General features: G+C 40.2%; 1 protein-coding gene across 2 annotated transcripts in view; it reads left to right on the top strand.

Annotated features, from left to right (window-relative positions):
* Nucleotides 1-10,720: 10,720 nt before the first annotated feature.
* Nucleotides 10,721-11,924, top strand: part of fibcd1b (fibrinogen C domain containing 1b) — a 161,373-nt gene continuing 160,169 nt past the window's right edge. For both annotated transcript variants that reach the window (XM_084746087.1, XM_084746086.1), the window contains exon 1: nucleotides 10,721-11,582. In XM_084746087.1, coding sequence (XP_084602213.1) covers nucleotides 11,511-11,582 — 72 coding nt within the window. In that variant the 5' untranslated portion in view covers nucleotides 10,721-11,510. The remainder of the gene's footprint in view (nucleotides 11,583-11,924) is intronic.

Below are 11,924 nucleotides of genomic sequence, written 5' to 3'. Positions count from 1 at the left end.
GGATTACCTCCTGCGTACTTAATTCTCAATCCTCCAAAGAGGTACAGATTGGACTTAAACCACTGTGGGAGTACAGCACTACATTTAATACAACATTAAAGACCTTATGTTCCTTGAGAGGGCAATTGGATCACGTAGTTGGTAGGTAAGCTTGTTTGATGCCATGCAGTACAATGAGTTAAAAAGGAAGCAAGATTAAGAAGGCAAGAGGAAATATAAAATGTGTTTATAACAGAGGAAGACGAGGTTGTTGTACACAGTGCACAGACAGGTTGATTTCTTCTGCTTGCATGTTTTAATAAGCATCTTACTTTACTTGCACTTTTCTTTTATGATCCTAGTCCTCCTGCTGCTCTCATAGCTCTAAAAGAAAAGGTTCATTGGTGGGTGGAGCAGTATATACTTGCAGAGGTGCCCGGGAGCATTGCCCAAGGGAGGCCTGCGGATAATTACAAACCATTCAGCAAACACTAGCTCGGCGGCTCACGCAGACATCCTGATGGTGAGCCAATAGGCAAACAGAGCTCTAACGAGACAGAGATGACAAAACATGGTGCATGTGAGTCATACAACAGCGGCTACCGGATTGGAAACATGGATCGAAGTTGCAAAGGCAACAAAGAAACACCTGACTCATTGGAGAGGACGGGAGGCCAGAAGAAGATGACAACAGAAGAGCTCAAAATATGATCCATCCCATAGATACTTTTAACTGTCACAGATACAGAACATTATCATACTTACAGGGAAAAATCATTATCAGTTTAAGTGTACACTATATTTAGAGTATCTCTAATGCTTTACTTTGCCATTAAGCAGCCTTTTTCTGATGGAAAACCACCATTTTATAAGCCAACTATCACACTCTCTATGCCAACCAAACTCCACAGGTAAAATCAGTCATTTGACCTTGCAGAAGAAGGTCTACTGCAGCCTCAGTCTGTTAGTTTGCTGGCATTATCATGTGATTTTGGTATCCTTTTAAATCACCTAATTCATGCAATAATGTAAACAAACTAACCAATCAAGGCAGTGATGGATTAGTAACTCTGGTGTTCTGCAAGGTAAAATGACTGATTCTGTCTGGGAGTTTGGTTGGCTTGGAGAGAGCTATATTGGACTTACATATGGGGGGTTTCCTCTTAGAAAAGGCTGTCTGATGGCAAAGTAAAGCAGTGAAAATATTCTAAATAAAAAATAAATAAACATTTTGTTGCTGACTTCATCAATAGCAGTTCATCGCTTAGCTTCCATGCTGGTACTTTTCTCTGCTTCTCCAAAGTGGGAGTGTATCAACCGCCATCTACTGTAGTTAAGATACTGACTATTGATAAGCACCTCACACAGCCCCAATTCAAATAATCCAAACTATCCCTCTAGTGGCTTGGAGACAGTAATGAAGACAGTAAAGAAGAGGATATTTTCAAGCTCATGATCATTACAATCACTTATGCTATCCCATCTTGCAGATTTAAGTCCAATTCCCCCGTTAGTAAATGTCACCTCTTTTTGCGACCAGACTCAGTACACTCTGGACCCTCAGTTCTGTGTTTGCAAGTGTGCGTATGTGTGCAGTGTTTGATGAAATAGCTTTGCCCCACAGGGCTGATATTCTAACTGAAAAAGGGAGAGGGCAGAGCGAAGAGCTCTGCAAAGAATCCGATGTATCAGTAACCTCAATCATGTCCCACACCTATGGCTAACCTCGGGCTAAGTTAGGGAATTAACAGAGCAGCCAGGGAAAGATGCAACACTGCCTTTGACTTTGCACTTCAGAGGTGTGAGCGCTTTGCCCCTCCTCTGGAGATTCTTGAGAAAGACCATCATTATACATTAATAACACCCGAGACTTCTCCCTCAGCCGGCACTGCCTCTGTTTGTGTCCCCTATTGATTTTTCACTGAATTCTTTTGATGAGAGTATAGGGACTGACACTTTGATTACGTTTACCGTTATTTGGTGTGTGTTTCGCTTTACACTTGTGTGTGGATGTACATCTTTGTGCATGTGTGCCAGTGTACAGTGAACTGTACAATGTGTGTATCTGCACTCAAAAACCTAACCGCAACACTTTTTTTTTGCTCTAAATTCTTCACTAGTTGAAGTAAAAGATGTAAGACTTTCTGTTTTGTAATGCAAGACTTTTCTGTGAAATCTGTGTTCGTGAGCACTTCTCCTTTTCCAAGATAATTCATCCACCTGACAGGTGTGGCATATCGAGATGCTGACTAAACAGTATGATTAGTGTACAGGTGTTCCTTGTACTGGACACCATAAAAGGACACTCAAAAATGTGCATTTTTATCTTGAAAAAAGATATTTATTAGGCAGAAAAACAGTCAGTATCAGGTGTGACCTCCATTTTTCCTCATGCAGAGTGACACATAGTTGATCATCGTTGATTTAGCCTTTTGGATTTTGGACCACTCCTTTTCAATGGCTGTGTGAAGATGCTGTTTATTGGCAAGAATTGGAACATGCTATACACACCAATCCCAAACATGCTTAATGGGTGCCTTTTACTGGTCACCACAAAAGGCTACTCAAACATCTGCAGTTTTATTTTGAAAAATAGATCTTTATTAGGCAGAAAACCAGTCAGTATCGGGTGTGACCTCCATTTTTCCTCATGCACTGTGACACACAGTTGATCACTGTTGATTGTGGCTTGTGGGATTTTGGCCCACTCCTTTTCAATGGCTGTGCGAAGTTGCTGTTTACTGGCAGGAACTGAAACACGCTGTACATGCCAATCCCAAACATGCTCATCGGGTGACATGTCTGATCTGACAAGAACTGGGATGTTTTCAGCTTCCAGGAATTGTGAACAGACCCTGGCAACATCAGGCCGTGCACTTTCATGCTGTATAGTCACAGTGGATGAATGGCATGACAATGGGCTTCAGGATGTCGTCATGGTGCATTCAAACTGCTATCAATAAAATGCACCTGTCTTTGTTGCTGGCCATACCATAACCACACTGCCATCATGGAAAACTCTTTCCCCAGCAAATGACATTAGCAAACTGCTCGCTCACTAGTCACAATACACACTGTCTGCCTTTGGTACAATGAAAACCAGGATTCATCCACTGAAGGTGAGCATTTTAGCTCAGATAGTAATGATAAAGTGCAGTCAGGTCAAGACTGTGATGAGGACAATAAGCGGGTGAGCTTCACTACGACTGTTAATTCTTATTTTTGCAAATCAGCTATTGCACTAGCTGTCCAGATGGCTAAGACCATCGTGCAGGAGAAGAACCCACATGTGGAGATCCTGGGCTGATGTGTTTACACATGGTCTGCAGTTATTCCCAAATTCTCAGAAATTACTTTGGAGATGACTTATGATATTGAAATGAACATTCAGTACACAGGCAACAACTGTGGTTGACATTCCTTCAGTCAACTGCTAAACAAAACTTTTTGTTGTGTGATAAAACTGCACATTTTAGAGTAGCTTCTTAATGGGACCAGCCCAAGGAACACCTGCGCCACAATCAAACGGTTGAATCAGCATCTTGATAGGCCACACCTGCCAGGTGGATGGATAATCGCCGCACAGGAGAAGAACTTTCTAACATGTATTTTAACAAATGTGTCTTCAAATTTTAAGAAAAATAAAATAATAAATGTTTTGTTTGCACAGAAAAAACATTAGATCTTTTATTTTTTACTCATGACTGACAACAAAAGAACACTTTGCACATCTATTTGATGACACAGGTACATGGGAGTGGGACAACTGGACCAAAAAGTTGCAGAACTGACTGATGTTTCAATACAAGCATTGTGGAGCGTTCTAAATGCATTGATATTGATGTTTCTCTTTATGCTCTGTTAGGTTCATCCACAATGTTGAAACCTGTTGAAAATGTGCAGTTTTACTGCAATCATCTCTTGGTGCCTGCAGGATCTATTTATAGTTATCTGCTTGATTTAATGTATGCAGTCTTGATAGGGTAGACGTATATTTGATTATTGTTATTAAACATATACACTGTTTGCCTTGTGTGCTCTAATGTGTTTTCTTTATTTATTTGTTGATGCTGTTGTCCACTTATCATATAAATGTATCCCTACAGGTGCATTTACAAACATATCCTGCAATACTTGGGAAGGTAGTATTTGTATTTTTAAAAGCGCGTGGTTCAACCATTTAATTAAGCATTTGGGGACATATTTGCAATTGTTATTATCCAGAGTGTATTATGATTTTTCCAACTCTATTTTGGATATTGTATTGTGTCTAATAGTTAATTGTTATTTATGTCTTCTTACTGCATGTGGGGATTGTGATTGGTTGCAGACTAACAAGCACTCCCGATTTAAGATGGCCTCTCATTGACAAATTATTTTCCTGATGAAGTTGTAGTACTGAAATATTGCTAATAAATTTAATATTGCAAGATAGACAGCGTTTGTTGAGTGTGCATATATGCTTTTTACAGCTGTTTGTTCCTATACTTGTTTAGCAAAGCTCTCTGACTAAATATTAATCCATATTCAACTCAATGCCATTCTTTACTGTTCTTCATATTCTATACTATTCTTTCTTCCTTCACACACATTATTTCTTCTTTTCCATCTTTTTTCTTTTTATTCTTTTTTTCTTTTTTGCAACTCTGTCGTTTTGCAAATTATAGGCTTGGCATTTTGGGAAGGGCAGTTCACCCTGTTGGTTCTTCACAGTTCTGTGCATTTGTCCGGCTGCCACTCCATGCGTAAAAATTCAACACAGCCAAGAGGGGAAAAAAAAAAAAATCTCAGATAGCAACATCGAAGCAAGTGCAGAGCTCGAAAAAACACTAACACTAAATACAAACACACATGTTCGTTTGGATATCAGGACACATAAAACAGCAAAGCCAATAAAGGGCTGTATTGTTTGGGCTAATAGTAGAGATAAGCAGCTCTTCCTGGGAGACTTCTCCTTTTTCTCTGAATGTCTCTGGCTGATCAGGTTTCAGTGACATTCAAAGATGGGGCCAGGACTGAACACACACACACCTACATGCATGCACATTATCAGAGAAAACCCGACCAGCAGCTGGTGTAAGCAAGGTTCTACCTACAGTGCATCCCAATGCATCAGCTGTATATTTTGCAGTCCTACATTATACCTTTTCCCTTGATATTAAAGTCATGGTTCATTCATTGTGAAGGAAATCGCTATATTATTACAATATTCGTCAAAAGCCCGGAAGGATATAGACAAATTGAATACCCCTGCAGTTTGTCAGCGAATGTGCCATGTTTGCACATTTCTCTTCTTTCATCAAATAGGAACCACGACCTCGGGCAGTAAAAAGACATTTGGTGTTAACTGCCTTTTGTTCCAGTAAGCACAAGTCAATATGTCTGTTTTTACATATAATGTATGACATACTCATTTTGTTTATGAATTGCTACGACAGAGTTCATATGTCACCTTACTCAAACAAACTCAGAGCAAATGACATTTATGCAAATAGAAGTCATTGAAATTGGTGAGTGAGCAATATATATATCAAGTCTCTACAATTTACCATGTCATGAAAACGTCTTCATCAAAGTGATCTCGATGTTTTAAAGATATAAAATGTTACATTTCCACATTAAAGGACCAGTGTGGATAATTAGTGGTATCGAGCAGTGAAATGGCAGATTCCAGTGAACTCACTTGTTATGTGTGGAGGAAAACATACAATGGCTTCAAATCTCACGCAAAGTATGAGTGCCGGTGTTGGATTTGTCCATTCTGGGCTACTGTAGAAACATGGCGGTCCAGCATAGTGGGTTCTGTGGAAGAGGACCGATGATCTATAAAAACAGTGCATTCTAAAGTAACAAAAACACAACGAATCTTATTTTTACATGATTATACACTAATATAAATATTTATACAACACACATTAGCCTTTAAAATGTATAAAAACACTTTAACCATATATTTTTTTTAAACTGTGATCTTACATTATCCCAAATGTCTCCAACAACATTCAGAGCCAATTTCTGAACATGGATTCTGTTTGAGTCACATCAGATAAATTATCATGGGCAATGGTGGTAGTTTAACAACAAAGACGACAACTCCCATGATCCCACGCTACTTGATGTCATCATAAAACTACATATTTTGTTCTTGATCTGATGTGAGACACATCTAGAAGGAAGAATTACATACTACGCATTTAATAATAACCATCTGGCACCATATTTGTGCAGATTAAGGAAGCAAAACAACAAAAACTCAAAGAAACACACACATGACCTACCTCCTGGTAGCGCCATTCACATGCAAACATATGTGCATATTACATTTCATAGTACATATGTAATTATTCATACTGTCCTATGCATTATAAATATGATGATAAAGATGCAAAGGCTTTTATACATGTATGCAAAAAGAAACTGAGCAAATGAATACATATAAATGAATGAATAAGGCTTTTCTCTTTAGGTTTAAACAGCTCTATAAGCAACACTACAATCAGAGCTAGAAGCATTTCTCCAACCCCTATTGACTACTTTTGTTCTCAGTTCAGGAAATTGATCCCTTTAATCGACCTATGATGCCTTACATTGAAGCAATGCATGGAACTCAACTATATTTGAATCAAAATGTGATGACGGTTGTTCATTTTTGTTGCCACTGTCAATCACACCTGACCAAACCACACGCTCACATTCCTGACAATGCAGATTTCCCCAGTCAATAATAATAACGTGTTAAACCTTAAAAGATAATACGCTGGGATGTTTTTGCTAAAGTTTGATTGTTGTTCATTTAGTCATGCATATACAGATAAATACTTAAAGGTAGGATAAGTAGGATTTGTCTCTTGCTGTTAGTAACTGCAGCAAAAAGATAGATGTTTGTTGAGTCTCATTCCCAGGACAGAAAACAGAGACATTTTTGGTTGGTAAAGCATCCTGAGCACAGCAGAATAATGAGAAAATAAGCGGGTACGGGCGTAGGATGGAGTATCCGCGGTTGCAGGCATCGCCACACAATTCTGGTGGGTTTTGATTATGTTTGTATGAGTCTATGCATTGATTTTTGTTCAAATCCTTCATAGTTTGCCTTTAAACATTTTTTGGGGGGGCTTTCAAACAGTTTCTCAAATGAGGGTACCAGTCATGCATAATTCTGAAAATAATTATGCTATGATAAATTTCAAATTTTGATTAAACCACATTTTATTTTCAATATTACTATTTTCAGTGCAACTGTTATTTGCCATGAACAGCCATAAAACTTTACAGAAGAAGAAAACAACAAACACAACCCACGTTCACTGTGAGCTGGAAGCTAGTTTTGGTGTTAAATGACAGAAGGCACTTGGCTGGAAAAAAGTATTTTAAAGGGGTTACATTACTGACAAAAAGTTTTGAGAACCACTGCTTTACAGGGAACATAATTCAGCAGGTGATACAATTAAAATCTGCTCTCACAGCAGGATCCTCTGTGCTGGTTGTTATTCTGTGCCAAAGTCCTTTAATTAAGTGAATCTATTTGAAAACAAAGTGATACAAAAGCACAGAATGCTCAAGCAAGTCTAATGCTATATGTCATAACATTAAATTAGCAGTTTTTTGCTCCAAGAGGGGCCGTTATCCATTACAAACTATTCCACCTTAAACAACATACCCTCAATCCACTGTGGACCTGCTGACAATGCACATTGTGCAGCAGTGACCCTATTTTGCATTATCCTCCTTCCTCCCCTCCCTCTGGTGAGTGCAGGTTCATCACAGGGATGAGTAATCTCGCTCGTGCTTTAGTCCCTGCACCAATGATTAGACCTCTAATCATCTGTCTATCAAACCACCTTAACTGAGCAAAAACATGGCCACTTGTGTGGGCCACATTATTGACAGTAATGACTCTGTGTACAAGAGAAAGAGGAGGTGGGGGGAGTCTTTGTGTGCTGCCGTGCTGCCTGTCACCAGCCACTGACTGCACTGAAAACTGTCCAGGTGGGAATTGATTTCTGTCAGAACCTGTTGGTTAATTTATACCAGGAGTTCAAACATGAGAGCTCTCGCGTTAACCCGGCTGGGTTATTCCAGTCCCCTGTGATAACCCTTTATGATAATCACTGGTTTGATACACAGTGAGAGGAAAGACAAAAGAAGATGTTGCTTCGGTGACAAGAACAGTCCCCTTCTATCCAAAGAGCCAACATGCACAATAGCAGCACCCTGACTCTGTTTGACCTGAATGCAACAGGACCTTATTAGTATCATTGGGAACACCTGTGTTTTCTATTTCATGTCGAGATGGCTGCTGCGAAAAAGAGATATTATTCCCCATTATTTCCCGTCTTATTTTACTGTAAAGTCATTCTGCATTTAGCCATGCTTTGATGCGGTGATATGTTTAATGACCGAGATGAGATGCCAGTAACACTTCTTATTTGAGCATCAGTAACTCAGTGGTTGTTCGTGCCAGATCACTCAAACTTTAATACGCAGTACCCATATTTCTCTATTACAAATAAAACTCACTTTCTTTGTCTAGTACACAATCATAATAATGTCAGTTGATGTCAAATACAAAGAGTTTTGTTTGAAATTGGGCTCTCCGCATTCTTCAGCATACAGCTGAATCAGGTACTTCTTAACTTGAGGCCATCAATCTTAAGGGAACAAGAGGGGCTGGAGCACAAATTTACAGCTTTAATAGTGCAAACAGGCTAAGCTTTCAACACTACTGTGTCTTCATGAGAGAGAACAAAGGCATGGGGCGAGCAAAATATCATCAATCTAGACCAGGTGAACAAATCGGCAGTTGATAATTGCTTGAACAGGGTTTAAAGTCCTTTGGATGGTGAGTTCAAAGGAAGGAGCTGCCCCAGTTAGTGTTCAAGTGCCACACCTCTAACAGCATGTCTTGAACGCATCTTAGACCTCTCAGAGTTACAACTATAAACGTACAAAGAAACAAGGATGATAAAGTCAGTATTTCTTTTAAGCCAAAATGCTAACATCATGTCAGAAACATGACAACAGGAACACAGGCCTCTGAGACTCTGAAAGTTACTCTCCTAAAGAGAAAAGTATTTAAAAAATACAGATATATGCAGCCCTCAAGTTAGACAAATTAGAGGAAACATGACAGATTCAGTTCTTCATTTAGGCCAAAGGGTTCCACTGTGTTCAGTGTGTGGATCCAATATGCCTCTCTGCGAAACAGTGACTTAATGATGTCACCACCCCTCGGAGAGGGTGAAATTTTTTCGATTCTCCAGAACTTTAATGATGCTGCAGAGCCGTGGTTGACCCGTGCATAATGCAAAGCAACAGCATAATCCATATTTTGTGTCCGTATTCTAGTTTTACGTGCAGATATCAGAATATTTCGAGCTCTTTTTTGTTTGGCCAGTATAAACCGGACCACATGGACATTTCAGCATGTGCACTGCTGCAGTTAATGAAAGATTTTCTGGAATATTTTTTTACAAGGACATGTGTGTGTAAAGTACTTGGTGACCAAAGTGGAAAATAAGTTCTGTTGTTAGAACCTACCCCACTAATAAGGTGAGTCATAATACCATCTGGGGACAGATGTAACAATGTGAGGTAATTTGCTCCAATTTATGAAAGAACTCAATCACAGAATAAACAGTTTTGAAGCAATTTTACATGACAAAAAACACTTAATGTGAGTGTGTGGACTATTTCTGTGGATGTGCACGCTTTGTGGTCCCAAAACTGACAATGCACAATTCGTTTTGCCTTGAGTTTGCAAAGTTCTCCATGCATACAATTCAGAAGTTCTCATTATTTTAATGTTACCCCACTCCAAGCAGCCATTTCATAGCAAACTGCATCAAATTAAACAAGGAAAACTTCTACTTAAGCTTATGTAAGTCAAACCATTATATCTACAATACAATGAATGCATGAAAAAAAAACGTGATTAAAAAATGTTACTTTCTTACCTGAATATTATTATTTTTTAGTCATAAAATCCTCCTTGTTGCTCACAGAGACAATAGCGTATCCTGTGAGTTCAAAAAGCAAATGATGATGACATCATTTCAGTTCTTTTCTGACTGGACAAATTGACAGTGTTACAACTAACCTGAAGTTACAACAGTCCCTGGTCTCCCCTATTATTCCTCAGTATTTTAAGTCATAGCTTATGATAAAGACACTCTGTAGCCTTGCTTAAAAGGAGCTACATTTGTAGTGAATCTTTACTTTATATCTCACATTGTCCTTTTACATTAAGTCTCGACCTTGTGTTCTGCAAACCAATACCCAATGATGTCAGGGCTCACCTCAGATAAACTGTGTGTGAATCTGGGGAAGGACTCCGGTGGTTTTAAATCTGATTTCTGTGAAATAAATGAGGCAGTTGCTTCAGTTTAATATTCTGTTTCATCTCCTCTCGACTATAGTGAGGTTCCTCTCCTTTAAACTCCCAAAACAAGCAGCCCTACTTCTAAATTAGATGTGCTGGGTGATGTCACGCCCAGTCATTAACACTTTGGGATAATTAGTAAACCCGGTCAGGTATCCAATTTGTTGCAACTTTTTGTAGATTTGCAGGAGGATTTTATTGCATTGCATTAACCAATAACGGCGTCTGTTGTTTGCAAACAGCAGGGGTACATTTGCAAAAAATCTGCGGCTGTTTTGGCTTGCAGTGGAATAGGAGGGTCCACGGTGCGGTGGAAGTGAAGTAGCAGGCGGGGTGGCGGTGGCACAGCAGTCGAGGGGAGGACGGCACAGGGAGGAAACGCTGCCTCGGAGCGCGCCGTGCGCAGCGAAGGGACGCGTTGATTGACAGTCGGAGGCACGGAGCGCCCCGTGCGGCACACAAGCGGAGCACGCTAATCTCCCCGTACCCGTCTTGTCAAAGGCATCTCTGTGAAATACCAGCCAGACAAATAAAGGAGGCTCTATCCATCCCCCTGGGCTCGGAATCGGAGCTTTCTCGGCGAGTGAACGACTAAAAGGAACCCCGGCAGCTCTGCGACCCTATCCCATCCTGTCTTTACCTGGACACAGTCTGGGCTAACCTGGTGTCTCAAAGTGTCTTGGAAAACGGGAGCGGATGGACAGAACGGTCAGGTTGCACTTTGCAATCTGAACCGAAGGAGATTCTGTCGATTTGTGGAGTAAACGGACTGCGCCCGGGATCATTTTGGGTTGTTTTTTTTTCTTTTTTTGTTTGTTTGTTTGTTTTTATTAAATCCTCTATAATTGTGCTGCGTTTGTGAGTCAAGTTATAAACACTGGAGCCTCTAAACACTCCTTTTTTTTATTCTCTTTTTAATTGGAATACCGGCCACATAATAAGGAGACTCTCGGGAGGAATTTTGGTGCGTAATTTGTGCGATTGCTGAGTCGCAGAAGTAGTTGTGCCTCCCTTCTTCTCTTTTTCCGTGTTAAACACCCATTTTTTTTCCCATGGAGTAGGCTAAATCACAGGTAAAGACTTCAAAAAGAGCGGCTTTATTCTCTGTCGCCTGGAACAAACAGGCGGATGTGATGCGCAGATTCTCCGTAGGATGGTAAATGACCGATGGGGAATCATGAATAGCTCTTCTGAACTCGAAGATGGGACTCGGCATAAAAACCAGGTATGTTCACACTAACCCACAGCTGCGCTATGGGCTGGTTTATGAGGAGTGGTGCATCTGCTTGGTGCAGTGTTACCACGCCGAGTTTGGTGATGTGGCTCTCGGGCGAATCTCTGCACTGTAGAGAGACAGGAGCTCCTCTGCCCGGGCACTGGCACTTCTGTTCCTGTCATAATGTCTAAACCCACCCAGGGATCATTCAATCCCCGTGGCTACTTCTGTTTCAGTCTGTTAGTTTGACTACTTGGGCTACAAATAGATGCTCTGAGGAGAATAATGAAATCACAGCAGGAGATTAATGTGTGAATGGGCCGAGAGTTGTTTGCGCATCTCAGCTGAATC

This window comes from Lutjanus erythropterus, chromosome 20 (assembly GCF_056507025.1).
Source record: "Lutjanus erythropterus isolate fLutEry1 chromosome 20, fLutEry1.hap2, whole genome shotgun sequence".
NCBI lineage: Eukaryota > Metazoa > Chordata > Actinopteri > Lutjaniformes > Lutjanidae > Lutjanus > Lutjanus erythropterus.
Note: the sequence above shows the minus strand (reverse complement) of the source record. Positions and strands in the feature narration are given on the sequence as shown.